General features: G+C 41.3%; 1 protein-coding gene across 6 annotated transcripts in view; it reads right to left on the bottom strand.

The window, feature by feature from the left end:
• Nucleotides 1–12,097: 12,097 nt before the first annotated feature.
• Nucleotides 12,098–24,257, bottom strand: part of LOC147242880 (glutamate receptor ionotropic, kainate 2-like) — a 67,949-nt gene continuing 55,789 nt past the window's right edge. For 3 of the 6 annotated variants that reach the window (XM_086189834.1, XM_086189839.1, XM_086189838.1), the window contains 3 exons: nucleotides 23,785–24,010; nucleotides 19,714–19,964; nucleotides 12,101–15,970 (listed from right to left, as the gene is read on the bottom strand). In XM_086189834.1, coding sequence (XP_086045960.1) covers nucleotides 15,806–15,970; nucleotides 19,714–19,964; nucleotides 23,785–24,010 — 642 coding nt within the window. In that variant the 3' untranslated portion in view covers nucleotides 12,101–15,805. Of the gene's footprint in view, nucleotides 15,971–19,713; nucleotides 19,965–23,784; nucleotides 24,011–24,257 lie in introns of all 6 variants that reach the window. The other 3 variants (XM_086189836.1, XM_086189837.1, XM_086189835.1) reach the window with 3 other exon arrangements.

Here is a 24,257-nt window from a genome sequence, read left to right as displayed (position 1 = left end):
CACAAAGTTTCACGTCGGGTCGCTTTGGAGTTGCATCTTAATGTTCTGACAAATCAAAAGAAAAAGAAAAAACTTTGTATGATGATATCAAACTAGCTTGTGTGTTTTTAAAAGCTCTAAAGTAGACAACCAACTTTTTTTGGTATATTTCTATACCAAAGAGTTTGGCTTTATTTTGTATTTTTTTTCGAAGGCATCTAAAGTTCACGATTTGTTGAAGTGCTGGCTATCGGCGTTCTTTCAGAATAAGAGCGCAATACTTGCCGTTGTTTTTAAATGTACAGCTTTTTGAATGTGTGCGTGCATTAAAAAACAATTCTCAACAAATGCAGCATGACAGAAAACAAGAAGAAGAGAAGAAAAAAAAAAGTGAATGACCAAACCACGTTAAAGAGCACAGCCCATGCTCGGATCTCTGTGGAGACATGTTTTTGTATGATGTATTTTTACATTTTTACACACAATTCCTCTCAGGATGATGAAATGTTCTCAGGGAATTAACCAAAAAAAAAAAAAAAGTGTATTTTATTCTTTGGGGAATCATCCACTGACTGACTGACTCAAAAAAAAAAAACCTCTGTTAAGCAATGGTGAAGAGACATATGTAACAGATTCATGTACTGATATTAGCAACTACCTCTTGAGTTATACATAGTTGTGCGTTTCTTTTTTTTTTTTTCTTTTGGTTTTGTATATTTTTTGGTGAGCTCGTATGATTAACTGTAGGTCTCTATTGTACTGAGGTGTGTGATACGTTCCCTAGAGTTGCCACAGACTCCCTGGTCTTCCTTCCCAGAATTTTGTTTCTTTTCTTTTTTTTCTTTTCTTTTTTTTTTGAACTTCAAAAAGAAACCCTTATTTTTTTTTTAAATTTTTTTGTTTACAGCAAAAACCTACCTCATAATGCCGTTGTTCCTTCTCAAAAGCTCCTTACCTCCTCCCAGTCCCCCTTTCTACCTCCTCCATTGCAGTCGTTTGTTAATTTAATCGCCACTCGTCGCACTAGAGTCACGTGACATGTTCAGCGAATCAGCCTGTAAACGGCTCGTCAGTTGTGACTCCAAATACCTTACAATCAAAAGTCCTCTTTTCGAAGGTTTTCTAACGCAGGTTTTCAAAAACGGGCGTGTTTGTCAGTGTACACTCGTGAGTTTACCTCGGTCTGATGGGCAAAAGTACATTTCAGTATGAACAAATTAGAAAATGACAGACTTTTTAAAAACGTTTTTTTTTTTTTTAGTTTTAAAGTATGTTATGATAAGCATTTTTGTAACCACTTGATACGATGGGCTTAAGGTGGAAAAGAATACGTGGAACAAGGAGTGCCTATCTCTGTTATATTTGTCTGACCCTCTTTACCAAATAGAGAAGTTCCTTTTTTTTGTTTTAGTTTTTCCTGAGCCTCCATGGAGATGAGCTTTGTCAGCCATTCTTGCCGCCGCAGATAATCAAACGTTGTGTGACTTGGAGACAGTTAACAGGGAAAAAGTAGATTTTTTTTTTTTTTTTTTTAAGTACTAATGGTGACATTGCATAGACGTAATTCTAAAAAAAAAAAAAAAAAAAAAAAAAAGTTTATGAAGAGGATTATTGTTGTCATTCCTTTTTTTTTTTTTTTTTTAACTAACTCATGAGATTAAAGATTGATTTTAATGACCACAGTATTACAGTTTACACACTTGTTGCAGTGGGCCTCCACATGGAACCGAATAAGAAAAAGTACACAATCACAGTGAAATATAGTGATATTATTGTTGTTAGTAGCTTTATACTTCTTCCAATCAATGTAACTACTGATTGATCTCCTGTGCAGTATTCGACAGAGCTAAGACACATATGACTGTAAGAGTAAGAATCAAATGTCCATGTAGGGTTACTGACTGGTAGGACGGCGTAGTTCAGATTTGGCCGGAAGTCTCATTCACATTAGTACGGAAGCCTGTTGCGTGGAACCCAGAAAAAAAACCCTCAAGCTTTTCTGATTGAATGAGATATGAATCCATGGCGAAAAAAAACAAAAAAACAAATTCTGTCCTGTTTTTTTTCCGAATTAATGAGATACAATTTCATTAAAATTAAAAAGTTTGGCTGGATACCTTGAAATCCGATGAGAAATTAAAAAAAACAAAAAAAAAACAAGAACTGCATGTTGTTCATTTAGAAAAACAGGGCAGAATATTTTTTGTCATGCAGGAAAATTGTAGACATTTTTTTTTTACATGAAAAATATACTTGGTTGATTCAGAAAAACAAGGCCCTTTTTTTTTTCATTCAAAAAATGATCTTGTTTATGCAGAAAAAAATGGCTTCAGCTTTTTGGCTGAAAAATTTGATTTGAACAGACCAGACTTTTATTTTTCATGTAAAACATATTCATTCAGACAAATAGGGATTTTTTTTTCTTCCTTTAGGGGAATGTATTACACTTCTGTACATGCGTGATCCTAAAAGCACCACAGCAGAAGGCCCAGGTCAAGTACAAGAAACACGGTGCTGCCAAAGGATACACCAGTGAATACCGAGTGGTCCAAGACATGTTGCCTATGGAAGCCTTACAATGTTGTGATCACTTTTTATTTTAATGTTGTTCTCTTGAGATCACGAGTGAATTATTATCTTTGAATTAGTGCTGTTCATGTGGATTAACTTAAATTTGACACAAACTGATAAGGTTCATCACTAGACTCTCTACTAGTCCAGTCCAAGACTAGTCAGATGACTAAGTCTAGAATTTTGATAATTTTTTCAGTTGATTAACTTTTTTCTTTTATTGATTCAGAGATATTGTTGTGGGGAAATAGCTTCAATTTATTGAGATGATAAAATTTAAGAAAATGAGCTTCGTTATACCGAGGTAATGCAAAAATGTACTTGTGATCTCATGATAACAGCGTTATAACAGTGGAACTACAAGCGGAGCCACGTTCAGCTTAGCATATGTTGCTACGCTGTGGCTTCCTTCACTGAGATTTGTCTCTGGTGCATTTCTGGCCTGTAGAGGTGGTAATGGACAGAAGAGGTCACATGACTTCACAATTGTGCTATTTATTAAGAATAATCAGAATAACTTTAAACTTCTCTCTGTGCTGTAGAGCTGCGGTGAAAGTGCTATTCCTGCTTTATATCTCGCAGCTCATTTATCTCACATCAAAGAGCCTGAAACTGCAATAACATCATTTCATACTTTTATACAACTGTAGTTTAAAAGTGGGCTGATTTTGTTGTTTTGTTGAAAACATGAATCCCCATATATATATATATATATACAGTATATATATAACATCTTGTTTTTTGGGAATGTACAGAGTTTGACACAAGACAAGGTAACCAAATAATGCTCTTAATTTACAGATAATCTTGGGATAACAACATGAAAAAACACAAACTAGCCAGCACGGCTGTTCATGACTTCATAGCAATGCTTTGACGTTTTGGGAAATAGCTATTTTTGCAATTTGGAGGACATGAATACCACGTAGTGTTGCAATTGCAACAATTAGCAGTGGCTTAGCTTAGCACACAACTGAGGTTAACACTGTTCAAAGGTAACAAAATCAGCCGACATCAGCATCTATAAAGACAACATATGTTAGTCAGTGAACATGCTAGTTAGCTAGTTAATCGGTGCTACAGAGATGCTGATATGCAGATTGTGTTCCTTTTGGAAAGAATTTGGCTAGCTGTTCAGTTAGTTTATGCTAAGCTAACCATCTGCAGGAATCTCGTATTAGCGTCTTTCCCAAAACGTCATTTGTTTTATGCTCCGGGACTCTCTAAGTTTGAGGTGATAACGATTCTAAGAGTCTGAACTCTTAGCGGAGCATCAATCGTTATCTGGAGATTTCATTGAATGTCAACAGTGTGCAAACCACACACAAGCGCGCGCACACACGCACGCACGCACCCGCACGCACACACACACACACACACACTTGGCTGAAAGACCACTCAAAAGCCTCCGAAAAATACCACACTCATACAACGAATTATGCTTCATAATTACTCAAAAGCCTTTTGTTTGTTGCGGTGACTGCAGACGCTCACATACCTCAACCGCTGCCTTTGTCGGCTCCCTGTTCTTTGCCTTTACTGGAAAATAATGCATACTGGGAGATGATCAATTGTGATGTTTATTTTTTTAACTGAACTGTATCATGCTGGATTGTGTTTATGTACAACGAATGAAATTGGACCTTTTTCTTTTTCTTTTTTTGGAATAAAAAGACCCTAAAATTCCAACCAAGGCAGTAAAGCGGCAGATACCTCCTTGAACTGACCGATAACCTCACGTTGTTCATGTTTATGTTGTTACATGGTGGCCGGAGGAAGTCCTCTAAATACGCTCTCTGTTCGTTGGAGTTATGTCCAGAGCCAAGCACTGATTGCTTTTTGAAATGGGGGGGGGGGGGGGGGGGGGGGGGGAGTTCTTCTAATGTGCATATCACTCATCATTTTAGCCCCAATATAAGTGTACTGCCTTTTTTTTTTTTTTTTTTTTTTAATTCTGTAAATCTTGGATTGGATTTTTAAATATGTCTTAAATGTTTTACTTGATTGGAAAATAAACCTATTATATTGGCATTAAAGTATGTATAATTTCCTACTACTTAAGTGGTTTGATGCTTATTTAGATTTTTCTTCCACTGCTATTTTCAACGTTTTGTTCTACAGATTTACATTTGGGTTTAGAGGCTATAATTAATAGCACAATCTGTGCTAGGAGCTTGGGATTGCAGAATATAAACCAACGTACATTTCCTGGAAGGTTGAATGAAACATGCTGTCTAATTGAGCAACAGGAAGCTTGACCTTAATTAAAGAGCACTTGTTGTTTCAGCCGGTCTCCTGCAAGTTCTCCGAACGTGAAATGGACTAAATGACTGAATGACATCAGTGGCCCAGCTGTGAAACATGCCGCCCTTCATTCTAACTAGCAATCAAACCAAACACCACCCCGAGCTTCCCGCAGAGTCGAAATATCTCAACTTGATTGTACCTTCGTCACACCAGGAGGAAAATGTCTCGAAATGACTGGAAGAAAAGATTCAATATTAAAAAAATCAGTGCGTACTTTCATGGTTTTCAAGTAGATATCAAAAAAACGTACTGCAATTAATTGCTACTTGTCTAATTGCGGTTTTTCTATGTTGGTACTTCTGTTGATTGAGTAGTGTATATATATATATATATATATATATATATATATGTATATATGTGTATATATATGTGTATATATATATATATATATATATATATATATATATATATATATGAATGATTATTATTGAGCTGAAAAAAGTGATATCTTTTAATATTTTAATATAAAATTTGCATCATTATTATGAGTTTGTCACACTTGTATGGTTTCGGTTAACCTGCAAAAAAAACCCAACCCTACAAGGCTAAGATTACATTGTTTTTCTGCAGAGTGCTGCCCAGCTACTGCAATGCTATTTCAGTCTTTCAAAAGTTATTAGGTCTGACATAGGAGGATGCAATGGAAAGGCTTATAAATGTTCAGCGCGTGCAGCAAACACCAGAATGTGTGAGCCCATAACTGTGAGTAGGTTTGTTAATCCTCTGGTGGAGCCTCACGGTGAGATAAACATTGTTCTCAAGCTTTCATTATCGACATCCGCATGACTATGAAAATCACCTATAATTACTTCTTGTGTACCGAGGACTAAACTTGATTAAAAACTCAAGAGTATGGTCCGGGAGTGATTTATCACCTCGTAGAGTTGGATGTAATCAGCATTAATGGACTTATAATGGACATGTAGGAGCTCTTATTGATGAATGAATGGCGCTTTAAGCAACTGAAGAACCAACATCATCGCGACGGCCCCGCGTGTAGGACGCGTCCGCCAACTCCACAGGGATTTCGTCTACGCTACATGTGATGATCCAGGTCCTCTGTCAATATCATTCACGTTAATACGATGTCTTTCTGGATTTAATTCACCTTTGGTGAAAAAAAGACTCGAGGATAAACTGAGAAGACTTTAGTGGTCAAAGGTCACGTTACCTCCCGTATGACCGCGATATCACAGCAACGCATCGTGTGTTCGTCTGTTAAGGAATCGAAAAGTTTGGCGGTCAAGGTCACCTGACATAAATGCAACGTCTCAGGAACGCCTGGCAGATCTTTAAGTAAATTTGCCACAAACGTCCACTGGGACTTGCGGATGAACTGAAAAGTTTTTGGAGGTCAAAGGTCACATAACTCCACATGAGAATGGGATATCCCAGCAACATGTTGAGGGCATTTATTTTTTCATGTTCAGCACAAACATCCACTGAGACTCGAGGATGAAAAGATCAGGCACAGTCAAGGTCATCTGACACATGGAAAAAAAAAATCCTATATTTTCCACACACGTCCATCGTGAGCCGAAAAAAGTTTGGTGGTCAAAAGGTCGGAGTCACCTCACGCTAATGCAGTTTTTCAGGGTGGCTTCAGTGTCTTGTGTCAAATTTGGTTCAAAGATCCTCTGGGGAAAAAAAAAAAAATGAAATTGGCAGTCAAAGTTCAAGGTCACCTCACGCACAAAACGCCATGTCTCCGGTCATTTCTCTTTTACTTTGGGACCAACGTCCACCGGATCTTCAAGATGATTGAGAGGGTCTTGATGGTTGAAGGTTAAGGTGACTCTGACAGAGAGACGTTGAGGAGTTAAACAACCGCAACGCAACTGCAGTGTCAGGAACCGCCGTTATCACTGCGAGAGCGTAGCTTACACGTGTATTGATTTGAGATGTTCTTAGCTCTCTCCTGCCAGAGCAGTGATTGATAGCCAGAATGCAGAAATAGTGGAGTCCTATCAGCTTCTTCGCCAGACAATGAACTGATATTTGAGAGTAATTCAAAAAGCCAGCAGCATCGCTTCTGTCCCAGGAAACTATTTAAGTTCCAGATTGTGACTGTGACAGCGCCGAAACCTTTATTGAATCTTTATTAATGCTCGGCTTTTATCTGCCGCTGGAAGATCTCTCAAGGTCAGAAGTGTACGCTGCGCTGGTTAATGTCTGCAGCTAAAAAAACAATCATAAAGAAAACATCCCTGCAGTTTCTTTTCTTTTTTTCTTTTTTTTTTTTTTACATTTTTTTTAACAATAAACAAATAGTTAAGAAAACAGAATCCCTTCTAGTGTCCATCCATATCACCTTCAGCGTCTGACCTCTGGTACCCTCCACCAGATCCCCCGCCCCCTTTCACTCTTTCAAAATAAGTTTCATGTTCTTTTGATTTACGGTGTATTTTATTCATACTTATTTGTCTCGGTTTTGAACTTCGATGTTCAAAGTGAGCTCAAATTTCCAACATGTGCGTAACAAAATGCGCCAAAGGGACAAATTAAAAGTCCTGATTAATCACAAGAGGTCTGCCTAATAGCGCTGGAGCTAAATTTAAGAGGATTTCAGACCCTCCGCCTGAGCCCTGAACCCCTCGCTGAGGCTCCAGCCAGCCACTCCTCATGTTTGATTTTGATTGGATGAAACTTGGTTGAGATAATGGAATTGAAAATCCTTCTGTTTACAATAAGAAGAGCAGATAACATCACCAAGAAGTTAGCGCTGAAAAAAACCAACAACCAAACACTGGAGAAAAGAAAGGAAATGCACAGCGAGATAAAATCTGTGATATAAATTGAGTTTGAAAGTCAGCGCCAGGAAAGAATGGAAAAAATGCTGTAACATCTCTTATGTGTCCACTAGGGGGCAATCTAATGCCACTTTATCCTTATTCCCCCTCAGGCTTGTGAAGGACACAGCCAAAGCAAATTAATCACCTCAACACATTTGACTCACCGAAGACGCCGGTGTGTCTTCACAGCCCTCTCTGCTCCTCTTTAACGGCCCAACGCGGCTGTTTTACCACCAGCTGTCGCGCTCCATGTCTCTCTCTCTCCCCACCACATGAAAGCTTGAGGGGCTCTATTAAATAAACGCTCTTTGTTTACCGTTTCCCTTTGTTACCCACCATCATTTTCCTACAGAGCTTCACGCAGCGTCTCTCTCTCTCTCTCTCTCTCTCTCTCTCTCTCTCTCTCTCTCTCTGTGGAGATGCTTTCGTCAAGGTCAGCCGGAGCTACGACAGGAAAGTGATTTCAAGAAGAAAGAAACTGATAAATACTGCAGCACCTCCGTGGTAGGTTGTGTTTGCAGTATACTGGCTCGAAGAGGAGAGGACTGGGTTTTTTTCCTTCCTCTCCATCGTCCTATCCCTCATTCCTAAACTGCATGTTGACCTTTGTAATACCGCCTCCAGGCTGTATGCTTTAACCTTTCCAGTGAGATAGAGGGGGCCCTGCATTGGGAATACAAGATAAATCACAACTGTGCAACACAACAACACACATTATTCCAGGTTCTATTATACCAAACTTACCTGAACACCCCCCCCCCCCAAACAAAACACACGGATGGTTGCCCCCGTCCTTAAAAGATGCGTCGTGGCATCAATGCACAGAGCTATTACATTTACTAGTGCACCTGAATTATTCATCCTTCATTAAAATGCACTATGAGCAATGCTAGCCAAGAGTGTGATTTTGGGGTAAAAACACAGGGGTCATTAGGAGTCATTTCTGGCCAATTTAGTATGATCAACCATGCTCCAGAGAAAGACAAAACCAGCCCATTTACTTTCTATATGCATCATCGGGAATATCACGTAGGAAGAGATCAAAGGGGACAGACAAAGAGATGAGAGAATCGACATCTTCTTGTCCATTTGGCTCCCCCTGAGAAGAGGGAAATTACTTTAAAGCCTTGATGAAAGAGAAGGCTTGATGTATTCCTCCTGAGTGGGAATCAACAGTGTGTATGACTCAAAGGAAGATAAGGGTGGAGGGCAGGGGTGGGGGGGGGGGGGGGCGGGTGGAAAGAGAGAGAACATTCGGAGGATTTTGGTGAGGAACAAGAGTGCTATTGGACAGTGACACCCCCCATCTCTCTCTCTCTCTCTCTCTCTCTCTCTCTCTCTCTCACACACACACACACACACACACACACACACCACCACCACCCTCCCCGAACAGAAGATTCTGCAGATGTAATCAGAAAGCGATCTCATTTGCAACATTGTCAACACCAAAAAAAAAAGAAAAAAAAGGAAAGTGATTTATATATTTGCCCACAGCTTTATTTATTTATTCCCCCCCCCCCCCACACACACACACACACAGGGTAGAAACAAGCCATGGAAATGAAATAGCCTGCAAACTTCCCATTAGTTTCTCTCACCCTCTCTCTAAGATATTACCCGCCGCTGTCATTTTTCTGACAGAGCTGTCAGGCGCCATCCTAGTTACACATAAAGGAAATAAAAATGAAAACATTGTCAGTGTAAGACTCATGGGGTAACATAGACGCCAGGAGCAGGGCGAATCACTTAAGAGGTGCTCCTCCATTCTGCAGCTGCCACCCACCACAACACAACATCTGCCACTGGGAGACAAACACACACACACACACACACACACACACACACACACACACACACAGCTAATTGTATTGCCACGTGACGTAGAACGATGACTTCTTCGAAATGAAAGCTGTTTTCAGGGCTCGCGTTTGTCTGGAGAAAATCACCTCTCTCCAGTAAGACCATTTGATTTCTACGTGTTGGACCGGTGGTTCTTCCAGTTCGCCCTCTTGTGCTATCTTTGACCAGACACATGTCACCGCTGGGTAAAATTCAAATCCAGACCAAATCATCAATTTTCATCCGTGGGCCAGCAGCACCTCCCTCCTTCAATGCACGTCTCCAGGATCCTATATGAAAACATGCCGCACTCTGCAGAAAGGAGTCCTTTTTAGACCCGAGACATCTACAGAAGGAGAATTATCGACCAGAAGGCGGAATCCTGCAGCTGAGATTGCTACTTGCTTTGTTGATAGTAACAAATCATCAAACTATATACACAGGCAACGCTGCCAGACTGGAGGCAAAAGCGAGGGAAAAGATTTGAAACGCTCTCATTTCTTTTTCTGTCTGACAGCAGAAAGTAGAACTGTTAGCTCTTTCTGAGAACTAGAAATATTTGATTTTGGCAACAAGTGATTTACAATTCAAAATCATTGTTTTCACTCTTATAACGTGTTACATTTAACAGTATGAATTGAAATGACACACCACTCAAAATGTGTTGTTTTTTTGTTTTTGTTTTTTGCCTTTCAAATACTCACAAATACGCCTCTAGAGCTCACGGGGATATTTTTCCATTTTGCAAACTCTCTACAAGAAGTTTTACCGTTTGTTTTTCGCTCAGATTAAAATGTTTGTGGATTACTGAGCGACTGATTACTGACGATGCGCTTGGGGGTTTTATAAATGGACATTTCGGAGCGGTTTTTGTTTGTTAGCGTTAGCCTCAAGCTAAATAGACGTCGCTGGCTCCCTCTGCGTTCTGGAGTCACAAAGAATTGATGCAGGAGGAGATTTACCGCTTTAAGTTTTCAGCGCATCAACATTTTCATCGTGGTTCACATAATTTGCTCAGTTATTTCAATTTGGTTTGCAAATTTAAGCGGACTATTCAACACGTTAGAGTGTTCCAGGGTTCCTGGTGAATGACATGAACGTCAAAATGGAAGAACAGAGCTGGAACACTGATCAAGTCTTGCCATCTTTATTTACTGAACTGGAAATCAGCCACACGGATCCTGACAGACTCATCCTGATGATAATCTAAACCGAATTTGAATGAAGATGTATAACTTCAAAAATGACTCGTCTGCACTTTCTAAATTTTCTCAGACCAAACGGATCGAGTTCCGATTCTGAAACGATACATTGCTCGGCGGGTGAGTGACGATTTATCAAGTTCTTCAGCCGACAGCAACGATTCCTTATAGAAAAATTCATTCCATTAACGGCTCTTTTAGCTCGCTAATGCAAAGCTGTGAGCGGATCCTCTTTTGCTGCGTCTCATCTGGCGGAAATCAAACGAAGACGCCCCCCCGTGTGTTACTGGACACCTCAGTGCTTTTAGAAAACAATGATGCAAGCGGACGAAAAACGCTGCCCTGTTGTATGTTTGTGGCCTGAGACGCTCTGCAGAGACGCTCCCGTTTCTGATCGCCATGGCCGCCATCGCCTACGAGCGGTGAAGAAATGCTCTGAACGATGGACGATGATAAGAATAATAGAATACATGTCACGCTATGAAGTCTATGTTTGAATTTATTCACACATTAAAACAATTATTTGAATTTGAATGTTTTAAATGTGTGTCACGAGCCAAAATGAAAACATGTAATTAGACTAGATTAGGTAATTAGAAAAAATGTAATTAATCAGATTAATTTTGACATTGCTTGACTGTTTGGCGAAGCAGCTACAGAACTCCCCCAGGATGAAGTCTTTTGTATCCCAGCTGCAGTAATTTGCATTTGAAGTGCACGTTGCTCTTAGGCGATTCTTTACCGTGCGTAATGCCAACTTTTTTTTTTCTTCCTAAAGAAAAGCCAAAATAAGCTCTCATCATTCCTAATCTGAAATCTTGAATTATTAAAATCTCTGGGAAATGAGCAGAGATTCCATTTCCTCCTCCTGTTCCTCCAAACCTTTCCCGGCAGTCGATCTTCTCCTTTAATATCTATATTATCGAAGCAAAGTCACATTCAGAAACCCTCCACAACACCATCTCAGCCATTAATTGTCTCATGAACAAGATGTTATCCAAGAATATCTTCCCAAAGACCACTTAGTTAGAAGAAGAAGAAGAAAAAAAACGAAGGGAGAGGATGTAATATGATGGAAATAAGTGTGACACGCTAAATGGTCCCTGCTGAAAGCTCTGACCTTGCATGTCAATCTAGCGGGCAGACATTTGTGGCCATTTGTGTTTGTGGCGGGCAGAGCTTAGGCTGCAGAGACATCATTACTCTCAGAAAACCTTGTCAGGAGCTGTCTGGCCGCCCGCCGTACGTGGGAGGGAAATAACAATAAAAAATAAAAAATGGCATGGAACATTCCTCTGGCTCGTTTTTTTTTTTTTGTGCGGTCTCCCGTGCATCTCTCTGAATATTCTATATCGCCGCCTTCTCTCTCCTGAGTCCTTTTTTTTTTTCTGAAGTTTTTCAGAAAACACCAAAAACTGAAGATATCACGAGGTGTTGTTTTAGGCCCCCCCAAAAAAAAGTCAAACAAAGTAAAAAAAAAAAAAACGACTCAGGCAATTATCTTAAGAAGGGGACGATATTTTAGAAACTCCTGTGGTCAGAGAACGCGACTGACAGCCCTGCTCGGCGGACAGACGGTAGCGGTGCACAACACCAGAGAAATGGCTCCCCTAAACAATCCTGATTTGATTAACAATTTAGCAATTACTTAAAGTATTCATTTAGATGATACAAATCAAATCTTTGGGCATTTAATCCATTAGAAGAGCCTGGCATTTCAGAATAATGCTAATGCTCCTCATTGTGCTCGACGATGCACCGCCACACCCATATTTCACTCGTAAGAATAACAAAGCAAAAGTACAATTATGACATTTTTAATGACATTATTTGTAAAACTTTGCCTCTATGTCAAATTCCATGAGCTCATATTTGTTTTCAACAGCACGGTTCAAGCCTTTGGACGGATCAATCCCCCAATCTTGCACCACTATAGATCTATCTGCGTGGAAGAAACAAGCAACAGAGCGAGTTCCCCCCTCTCCCTCGCTCTCTCTCTCTCTTTGTTTTTAGAATGTTTTCAGTCATTGAGTGTCTCTCTTCATGTATAGCAGAGGGTCGGTTGGTCCTAGTGTGTGTGTGTGTGTGTGTGTGTGTGTGTGTGTGTGTGTGTGTGTGTGTGTGAGACTCTCAAATCCCTGGACTGACTCAACTGGGGTGAAAGAGAGGACGGGGCAGTAATGAAGCAACCTGTCATCTCACAACATGGCACGGACTCATGAAACTAGTGAGCGAATGTCTGGAGACCATGGTTGGATAAATCAGCCGCTTTAACAACAACAACAAAAAGTCCAGTTCAGAGATGCTCTGGAGCTTTTTTTTCTTTCTTTTTTTTAAACCGGATCACACGATCTTTGCAGGCGGATGGAGTTTTCCGGCTCAGATTTCCATATTTACGTGCACATCCGGACGTCCAGAGATGGCGGATCCACACGTGGATCTCGTCAGGCTTGAGGTTACATGCGAACAACCAATCAGCGTCATTTCAGGAAATGCTAGTCTTGCTTAGGTGCGACAACAGTGAGACTGTTCATTCAAAACAACCATGGCGGCTCCTGAAGTGGTTAGCCTAGTTACTGCTAGCGTAGCACAACTGGAAAGGACCTTTTGTTCTTGAAGGAAATGCAAAGAAGTGTACTGGGATTCTTCTTCCTCAGAGAAAGAGATTAATAGAGATTCTTTTTCACCCGCCATCTGTAATTTCATGTATTTTTCCGGTATTTTTGAAAGTCTCTTCCCTTTACCAAATTTTTTTTTAAGGGCGAATCCCAGAATGTTCTATGAAACAAACACATGAGGCGCCGGGAGCCTTTCCTTTATTCTTACACAGCGATTTCTTTTCTTTATTAACTTGGTTTCCCTCACTGTGTTTCAATGAACATTTTGACGTATCGCTTCCAAAATGCCAAAATTTGCCCAAAATAAAGCTTCTAACTTACAAAAAAGTTTTTAACACTTGCTTGAGGTGGTTTTTGACTTAGGCAACTAAAAGAGAAAAAAAAAATGAAAAGGATTTTGCTTCTGATGTAGCAAACACTGTTTTATGCTGACGTTGTCTTTCTGGTTTTCCCATAACACGCGACAACATGGCTATTGACGAGTACAACACATACACGCGGACTGATGTCCACCTCATGGATTTAAGGAGCCATTTGCACTTTAACTTTACCGGCGGTGTGACTTGTGTGTCTCAGTCTTTGAGACAGGCACATGCTACTGGCAGGATCCACCAGGCGGACCGGAAGCGGACACAGGGACAGACCACAGGTTTCCTTGGCTTCATCAAATCGTAAAAAATATGCATAATAAAATATGAATTGCCGGGGCAACCACTTGTTTTGCCTGTGGTTTGTAACCTCTACTTTATCTACATTCCACTACAGCCACATGAGGGTACGTTACCTATACTGCTTCTTACGGGAAAACTATTTTAAATTTTTTTTTTTTTTTTTTGTCAACCACTTGATGGAAATGCATCTAATCCACATTTCTTATTTGACAACTTTAAAAAGAGTCGCTTCACGTAGAGATGGAAGCCTGGTACAGCTAATGATACCGGCGGTTGGCACTACGGCCTCTCAGGGAGAAGCTCCTGGTCAATCTGTTGGCCGGCTGTATTTAAACGTTCTCCCCGCGTGCGTGTGGGTTCTCTCCGGGCGCTCCGGCCTCAAAACCACCGCTTGATGAATGAACTGGAGACTCTAGATTGCCTGCAGGTCGAAATGGAAATATCTGTTTCTATACATGTCATGTCATGTCAACTCAGTTCATGTTGAATGTAAACTAAAACTAGTTTTGCGTAAATTCAAGAAACAACTTTATCCGCTTTAAAAATATGAAGCTTAAACAGTTAATTTCCTCCTCAGCACTGCAGCGCTGTTAAACAGTTTCGAAAAGCAGTCCCTCTGAGGTGACGTGAAGTTTTTTTTCTCCCACCAGGATTAAAACGGAGCTCCCCTGATGATCTTCAACGCAGCGTTTCACTGTGTCATCCTTTGGTGAGTCACCGTAGCTACGTAAGCTACAGGAGCATCTTCAAATTTTTTCAAATGAGTCACTCACTTTTTCTTTTCAAAAGAGCTTTCACAGCGCTGGATGATGATTGTTAGAAAAAAAAATAAAAATGAGATTCACATCAAATCCACTGCATCGTCTCCAGACATGAATGCAAACAAAAGAAAAAAGAAAATCTCCGATCAATGAGAGAGACGAACCCTACACAGCAGAGTTTGAAGCCCCGGAGCCACCAGTCGTCAGAGTTTGAGGGCCAAGTTGGTATCTGCTACATATAGGAGGAGGGGGGGGGGGGGGGGGGGGGGGGCTACTATGATACAAAGTACTACAAAACTTCTTGTTCTTGTACAAAAACAAACATTTTTGTAGAAATCCTGCATTCGAACAACAGGTGATAGAGAGAAAACTGCAGACAAATTGGAAGGGTGAATGGGAGTCTTGAGAGTTTACACTGCTTGTAGAGGCTTGGAACATAATGATCTCTTTAAAAATGGCAGAACTTTGGCACAAGAAAGACAATACAGAAGAAAACAATGAAGGTCGGCATATCACTTTTACACACCAGTTCATAGTAAACCATTTGGCACTTGTTTTTTTTTTGTGGTTTTTTTTTTTAATCAATTTTTTTTCCTTTTTAAACTACCGTTCCCTTTGTTAGTGTTTGTCCAAATCATCTTAAAGAAACTGAAACCACTGAAGGGGGAGGGACACACACACACACACACACACACACACACACACACACACACATATGGAGGTATAAGACATCAACAGAAAAAACTACATCTGGTGTTACGGTCACAATAAGAGGTTCCCTCCTGCACGGCTGAGTGTCTGACGAGTGTGTGTCCATGTTTGTCCCACTTCTAGTGAGGAAAAGACTTATTTATTTGTCCCAACTTACATTTATCAACATAAAGCGATGAGTCGTTGCAGCTCCCTTCAGAAAGTGAACATCACAGTGAGGTGTGACACTGCTCAGGTATCTATATTTCCACAGGAAACATCTGTCTACATAAGCAAGTGGGTTCAAAAGGAGTCTGTTCATTAGTTTCAACCCATCTACCCCTCCGAGGGGGCGTGTCCGCGTTCAGTATTTTACGCCATGGTTTCCTTTCCTGGGAGTCTCCTGTCGTTGAACGTGTGCATGTTAATAACTTCCTCTGTTTTAACAATGACGGGCGGCTGCGGCTTCTGTTTGAGACGGCGTTGGCACTTCAGAGACACCCGCAGCTCATCCATCATGGCGCTGCAGAATGATCGCTGCAGAGAGAGAGAGCGAGAGATAGAGAAATAGAGAGAGAGAGAGAGAGAGACCGAGGGAGAGAAGTTAGAGCTGTCAAACTAGTGCGGGGGGAGAAGAACCGTGAACTCTTGACGTCGCATTTTTTTCGCGGCGATGTCTCTTTCCAGCGTGCCCCGTGAGAACGTCCTGTGCGGAGGTTCACTGTTGACACACGTTCCTCAAACACGCAACAAAAACGTGTATCACTAAATATTCTAAGCACCTAAGAGGAAACATTATTTGGACCATCATCCATGAAAAAAGCCACTTTGTTGAGTTTTTGCGTGCGGTGACAGCACGTTTCGAAGTGCGAGACACAAATCTGCAGCAAACGCAGGCAATTACAGTGAAGACGGGCGCAGTTTGTGCGCTTTCATCTCATCTCAGTGTTTCTGAGGTGACGCGGTAGTCTGAACACATCAAAAGTCTCTTGGATTCCAGGTTACCCGGCAATTTTTCCACAACTACAATTGAACAGATAGGCTATTCAATGCTGCCCTGGTCATTTCGTCATCATGACCATAGCAGCGGTGCGACTGTAAGCCTGAGAGTTACAGGTGGAACACACTGTAAGAAAGATGGAGACCAGTGAGAGACGAGCTAAAGCAGGTCGATGTCCCAACCCTGTTCATTCGCATCTTCTCCTTCCTCCTAAACAATCCCGTCCTTCAAACTTCCACACCACATATTTGGAATCTAGCGTTCTAATTTTAACTGACGCATCAGGTGGGTCCCCTGCTCAGTTGTGTCCAGATTTGTGACGTTTGGTTGCGGATGTCTGGAATTTAGCTGCATTTGTGAAATCCTTTTTGGATTTTATTTTTGCATCCATTCCCAGTGATTCCCAATTCTCTTCTCGTTGTTCCAGACCAAAACTTTTGTTCCTCCCTTTTTTTTTTGTTGTTGTTGTTGTAAATTTTCAGGTGATTTGCAGAGTTATACGACCGACTGTCTCTCTACCAGCACCGTTTGATTTGTTTCCCCGTACCTGCAGTTTTCTTTTTATTTTCCCCAATAAGCAACCTCTGATTTTATTTTTTGGAAACATTTGGAAAAAGCAGAGATTTGGGCTCAGCACTGATTCAAGCCAACTTATTTTGTACAATGTTTTTTTTTTTTTTTTTTGGGTTAATAATCATAAGGCAAACAAGAACACATCACAAAACCAACGTGAGATCATTTTGGGACAAATCAGTCGAGTCAGATGAGCTTGGAGAACCTACGGCATCCCGGAGGGGGCATGGTTGAGAAAAGAAAAATACAGACGGTTGAAAATAAACATTGTACTGCGTTTTTCTCAAATGGCTTTTTTTCACTCGACGTGAAAACGTTTAGCGGGATCTTGCTGAACTTAAGATCCGGTAAGTAAGAAGTGTCACGAGATGCTGCTTAAGACTCTGCAGGATCTCCTAAAAGTACAGGATCCTTTTTTTTTCTTCCTCTCCCCCGTGCCCCCCTCGGGGAGCTTGGTAAGAGACAACCATTATAATTCTAATCAAATATTTTGTAAAGAGCTTCAAATTCAAATTGTTTCTCACAAACCAATTTTTTTAATCTCTTATTTTCGCTTTTATTTTCTTGTCTGTGTTTGTAGTTGTTTTCCCTGTGTGCTTGTATTCATCCGCTTGCCGAGGCGCGTGCTAACCGCTGTTTTGCTCTATAAATAAAATGATTATTTAAGACCTTTTCAGTTAGAACGAGCCTCTGAATGCTTTTTCGGTAACTAAAACCCTCAGGGCAATAATCCAAATCTTGTAATTAAAGGTTCAAAAAACATCCCCCCCCAAAAAAAACCCAACACGCTGAGTGTTAAAACTAAAAAAAGAAAAGAAAACCTCTACTTTTAAAACATCGATCCTCTCTTACTGACCGACATGTTACGTAACTTTTACCCTCCCCCCCCCCAAAAAAAGAGGGTCCTGTTGTCTCTGCGTTACGTATGTGGTGTGAAATCCTGTAAAAATATCAATATGCTTGCGCGGCGACGTCGCCAAGATAAATTCCAATAAATTCACTTTCCAATTATGCTGAATCTAATTCAAATTCTTAGAGAGTGTGGGAGGAAAGAAGATATAAATGAAGAGGAAGCACTAAAGCATGAAGCTATTATTTTCTGTTTGTTGCGTAGGTGTGTGGGATGGATATTTGTAGGTGGCTTTTGCACCATGCAGGTATCCCTCCCCCCCCCCCCCCTTGCCCTCCTCCTTAATTTTTACATATCTTGGTTTGGTGTACGAATGAGATATTTTTACTCGGGTGGGTGGGGGTGGGGTGGGGGGGGGCTGATGGATTACAAAAGAAGAGAAGGGCAGGAGGGGTGAAAAACAATAAGCAGGGATATGGATTTGAGTGATTGGGAAAGGAAGGAAAATGAGGAGGTGGAGTTGGGGGGTTTCAGGTGGGTGGTGGGTGTTCAAAGGCTGCTGATGTTGTGTTGGAAGAGGTTGGCAGGTAGAGAAAATAGAGGGGGACAGGCTTGTTGTCAGCCAGTAAATTACCAGCACCTCGGCAGCCTAGATACGGTGGCATTTGGAATTATCTGAACATTGTGACCCAGTCTCGCAGCGCTTGATTAATGATAGCGTGGATGTGCTGTGAAACATATGTGGCTCGTGGAAAGAAAAAAAAAAAAAAGTAAAAGAAAATAAGAAAGCCAGAAATTAATCATTATTGCAAAAAAAAAAGAAAAAAGAAAAAAAAAAAGCAACACACCCAACCCATCGCCGCCCTAATTCTGTAGATATTTAAAACACGCGAGAAAAAAAAGAAAAGGACTTTTATGATTACCTCCAAACATCAGCGCAGGGGTGAATGGTGCAGCTAGAACAGTAACAGAAAGCGGAACACGCTCCAACTTCATAAAACCCACGCGAGCCTTCGGGCCGAGTGCAGATATTCTTAATTATTTCTATATTTGTATTTGAACTCAAACATATCCTGATGAACTGGATTTTTAAAGCTGTTTGAACCACAGCGTTTTAACAACCATCTTCATTCCGGATTATGCATGAAAAAAAATTATGCAGGTTTGCGTGCAGTATCATGTGAATGTTTCATGAGAACCTCTTCCTGGAAATGTACCAAAAAAAAAAAAAAATCCTCGGTATTTGAAGTGTGACGTATTTTCGGTCCTTTTTAGCGGCAGTTCAACAGTGATTCATGCAAGCCGATGTCATTTAAGTGCACACAGCACCCTTGATTGTTTACTTGTGAACACGCAAACACTGCGAAATAATAACCGAATCAAAAAATACGCAACCAGCAGAGTTTTTAAGGATTTTACCTTGTAAAACTACTTCAGTCGAGTACTTTTGTCTAAAAATACCACGATCCTTAATGTAGAACGCGTAAGAAGCAACATCTCAGTGAGATAAAGGAGGTCGTTTTAAGATAATATAATCTTATATGGAGAGCAATCTAGAGTCGGGTTTGATTGGTACATTCATGTCACTTATCACAAGGAAAAATAATCCCAATAGGGTGTTTTGAACTATAAAAAATTACTGCAATTTTTGAAGTGATTTTGTTGACTGTTTGAGAAGAAATTTAACAGATATACTTGGTAAGACTGGTTGTTGTAGTGTAAAATCTTCCTTCAAATGCAGACTTTGCATGTTTTGTGTTTAAATTTGATGCCTTTTTTTCTCTCCCAAGTCAACTTTAAACCCAAAAATAAAGCCCTGCTTCAGTAGGAGGACAGCTACTATCAAGCCTCCTGTACCTTCTCCAGCTGGGCGTTCTGTTTGGACTTGTACAGGACCTCCCCCACAGCCACGAACACCGACAGCACCAGTCCTGCTGCCAGCACGATGAAGATCCCACCGATGTTCTGCACCCCCAGAGCGCTGGCTTCTTTACTCTCCTCCTCGGGACAGCCGTTCCCTCTCCACCACTTCTCCTTCATCATGTGCAGCTTCCCTTCCTCCTGCAGCTGCAGGATGGCTATCGTGATCTTGTCTCTGTATGGAGAGCCTGTGGCGACGGGGATACGGCGTTGATAATAGACGAATACCAGAAAAGAAAAAAAAAGGGAAAAATTTAGGACTAGTATAGTAACAGCGTTGGTGGGTGTATGAAAACACATTCTGGCTTGCGTGTGATCATAACCTGTCATGTTATTGTTGGCTGCACAGACTTTTCTGTGGGTCCGTCTTCAAATCCCACTAATCCCTATATTCACAGAGTGATTCCAGAACCCGCACTCGTCTCTGCAGTGTGAATTATAATGCACAGGGAGTTGGCAACAAAGACTTGGCTTTATAGAGGCAGAGCTGCTGTTGATTCTGATGAATTAGCTGCTGTTTGCACTCACTTTCACATGCAGAAAATGGAGTGTATAAACAGGGAGAACCCAGCTGGGTGTATAATACATGGGGGCATATATGGATTTATATGTGTATATCTGAGACAGTGTGTATTTTTTTTTTTTTTTTACACACGCGGTAATGCCGTGACGAGTAAGAGAACCCAAATCCACAGACAGTGGGAGGAGGCCAGAATTAGCGACAAGGCATTAAGACGCAGCGAGCGCCGCTGTGATCAAAGGAGGAGTAATCAGCGCAGAGTAGCAGAGCGGGGTCTTGTCCCCCCCCCCCCCCCCCGCCGCCCCCCCCCACTCCCATCGCCGTGTGTGTGTGACACAGCAGCGTGGCCACGCCGCACACGCTCGGCCCCAATCGAACCACAAGAGATTAACACTTATGTGAGCGTTCATGTTTCATTTATAAACTGCTTTTAAAGCTTGTTAGTGTATTTATGTGATTATGGAAGTCATAATTAATGAGGCCTGCTTGTATATCACCATTTGCATTTCAAGCGTTCGGGTTCATCTGCTTATTTCCAGCAACTTAAAATAGATGAAACAGTTGTAAAATGTAAAAATTCTATTCATGCTGACAGAGTATGAATCATTTTATGAACTTTTTCCTACGGGGAGGGGGGGTTTGTTTAAACTCAAAATAAAGTGAATCCAGGTACAGCACGTCTTTGTCTGTTTGGCCTGTTAGTGGACTCATCTATCATTTATCTATTATCATCCATCATCCTTTCATCTCAAAGTATTCAGACTGACAACCGTGATAGTAGGACAAACACAGGTGTCACTTTTGTGTGCGGTGTGCACATTTTCAGCTTCCACACTGCCGCGGATACAAGGCGCTGCTCTGAATGCATACATGTGAGGAGCATATGCCTCCCTCACCTGAAGATGGAAGATCTATCAAGTATCCTGGTCCCCTGATTGTAGCTCCTTTCATATTTCAAATGATAAATGATGGCCTAACAAAGCAGGCCTTGGATAAATGCTAATAAGATGGGTCCTTCGAGAGGAAGATGTGGAGAGAGGGTCTCGGGCGACGCTGTTTGCAGGCACGCGTTTGCAACACACTACCTGACAGATAATCATAACCAGAACACATCCATCACTCACACACTGTCTAACCGCGAGTACTAATGCGATCAGAGTTTAAGTTGATAGGTGCAGGTGATGTATTTAAGGAGCAGGACTTGTGAGAACAGACAAGCACTGACAGGTTCATAATTTTTAACGGCACAACAGGGAAAGAGCAGCTGGATTGTGTTCAATAGGACAAAAGTTTGATTCCGAAGACTTAGACTCTTCAAGAGGAGACTTCTGACGCTGTCACGGTCTGGTCTGAAGTGCTGATCTTCAGTTGTAACTTGTAATTTCTGAGCCTACACCTCCATTTTATTTTTGAAATCTGTTTGCTGTTTTTCCCCTCTCTTTCCCGCCTTTTTTTTTTGCGGGGGTGCAACGATCACCTGTGTCTTGGCAGTTAATCCGGCCTTGTTCCGTCTTATCCGATCAGCTCCTTCCCTGCGCTCATGTTCTCCCACCTGCTCCTTGTTGTTGCTCAGTCTTTGTTTCAGTTCAACTTTCTATTTAAGTCTTTATCCGCCTACACTGAAATCAGGATTGCGTCAAACTGTTCTTACTGTTTTAATGTGGACAATTTCTAAGACTGGTGTTTTGGTTTGACGACTGTAATAATAGGAAAGTAAATGCTCATAAAGTTGCATTCTCATGTGTGGTGCATCAAACTCCTGTGAGACACCAAGGTCTGCAGAACAGAGCAGCGTTTTAGAGTTGGACACTTAGCCGGAACTACTTTATTGACTTGGCGCAGTGATTCAAAGCAGCACCTTAAAAGCCCGATTTTGGTCAAGAAAGCAAAAAAAGCTGTAGATAACTGTAAGAGACACTGCTACCAATCTGGGCTGATTCTTTAAAAGAAGATAAGGAGCATGACTTCAGGACGAACCTGATCAGGCTGAACTGGAATATACACTAGAGCGGAACTGCAAGCTTTGGAAGCTGTGAGGAGCAACACGGGAAGGAAGGCTGAAGTAGCTGTAAGCGTGTATTTGATGAAATACCAATCTTGTACCCCCCCCCCCCCACAGTAAATGTTAAACACAACCCTCTTAATCCAGGCAAAGACAGTTGAGAGAAAAGTGCCTTTTACTTTAGAGACAGTTTACTCTCACCCCTGCGCTGGCCTTCACTGCAGCTAAGCTAACTGGCAGTCAGCTGGAGCCCCCTAATGTACACAGAGAGGAGAGAAGGATTTGTATCTGTTTGTCCAGCCTTTAGAAGAATGCATTCCTTTAAATACTGTCCTCACTCTTCCCCGAACTAAATATATGGAATATATTTGAGCTGTATATTCAAAACACTGTCATCACATCGATAGAAAAGAACCGCTGTAGGTGTCCAACCACGTCAAGGGAGCGAGCGAAACCACGGTGGGACTATATTTCCTCAGTTTTGTTATAGCCACAGCAATCAGAGCATCTCTGCAGATCCATAACTGTCCCGCAGCTCATCATCATCATCAGCATGCAGCCGAGTCCAGATGTGGATGGCTAGAATTAATCACCCGTATTTGGATGGCCTTCATATCTCTGATGATTGATGTGGCCATTACAACCGGACACAAGGCTCTCGATGGTCTCGTCACCTTCACGACAACTGGGATTGCAACCATCAGCGGCATTCAGTCAGGGCACGCATTGATCCACCTGACTACTTTATATGCAAAAAAACTTGTACTCGGAAGCAGAAAAAGATCTAATGTATGATGTTATTTGGTAAAATGCCAGATAAAGAGAAAACTCCGAGCTGTTGTGGTGGGTTTTATGTCCTCGGCGTAAGATAATGCTGCTTTAAAATGTCACAATACTCATTTTTGACAGGAGCAAAAAATAGATAAAAACCTTGACAAATAAGCAATTCTTACTGCTCGTTAACCACACTGAAGGGCTTTGTTGTTGTGGTTTCATGCTCAGCTACATTTCCGACATTGTCAACTAAGTCAGGGGGAATTGCTATAAATTGATTTTCGGGCTGCTTTCTATGATTCTTCCACTCACTATCTTTTGCAATGTGTGAGATCAAAAGGTAGCGAAAGGCACACCAATATTTGAGAATGTTGTTTGCCTCTATGTATGAGTAAGTATCATCTCAGCCTGAAGAGCACACACGCATGCATGCAAGTGAACGCACGCGCGCGCGCACACACACACACACACACGTGCACTCGGTAAAAGTTCAAAGAGCACCTCATTCTTTAGCTGCAGGCACTTTTTCCACTTATCCATTAATTCACCCTCTTCAACTGTTTGATTTTCATTAAACTGAACCTTTTAGACCTTTCAAACTCCATCAGTGAAGGTCAACCTCGACTTTCTCAAAGCATATCTAAACTTTTATCCCTTTATTTTCCACTCAAAAAGCTCTTAAATCGCCATTAGTCAACACAGAGGCTTTTACCCATAGGCGTTCCCACTCCGTAGGCTTTGGAGTCTATGAGACCTCCAATCTGTGTGAGGTTGCAGTTGCGTTGCGTTACGAACTCAATGGTGGTGGACTCCATGAGAAAGGCGTACTCCGAGGTCAAGACGCGCTGGATGCCCTCCTCCACATTTTTGACCATCACGGATTGCCTCCTGCTGTTCATGAACTCCCACATCTTGTCATAGGTGGAGATCTTGGTCTTCTGTGAAGGACAGAGAAACATTCAGAGCTAAAAACCTGTTGTTGTTGTTTTTTTTTGGTTTAGTTTTTGGAGTCCTGCATCAAATGCTCAGTTTTCATCATATTTATTCCCGCTTTTATGAGGTCAATTTTTAGTAGAGGCTCGTTTTAAAAGACTAATAAATTCAATACTGCAGTCAGGAATTGAGAATTCATGTGTTTGAGATACACATAATCGAAAAGCAACCTCTTGAATCTTCTAATCTGCC

Source organism: Aulostomus chinensis, chromosome 20, assembly GCF_037954235.1.
Source record: "Aulostomus chinensis isolate RoL2024-O1b breed Wild chromosome 20, RoL_Achi_v1.0, whole genome shotgun sequence".
Taxonomy (NCBI): Eukaryota; Metazoa; Chordata; class Actinopteri; order Syngnathiformes; family Aulostomidae; genus Aulostomus; species Aulostomus chinensis.
This window is presented reverse-complemented; position numbering and strand designations above follow the sequence as displayed.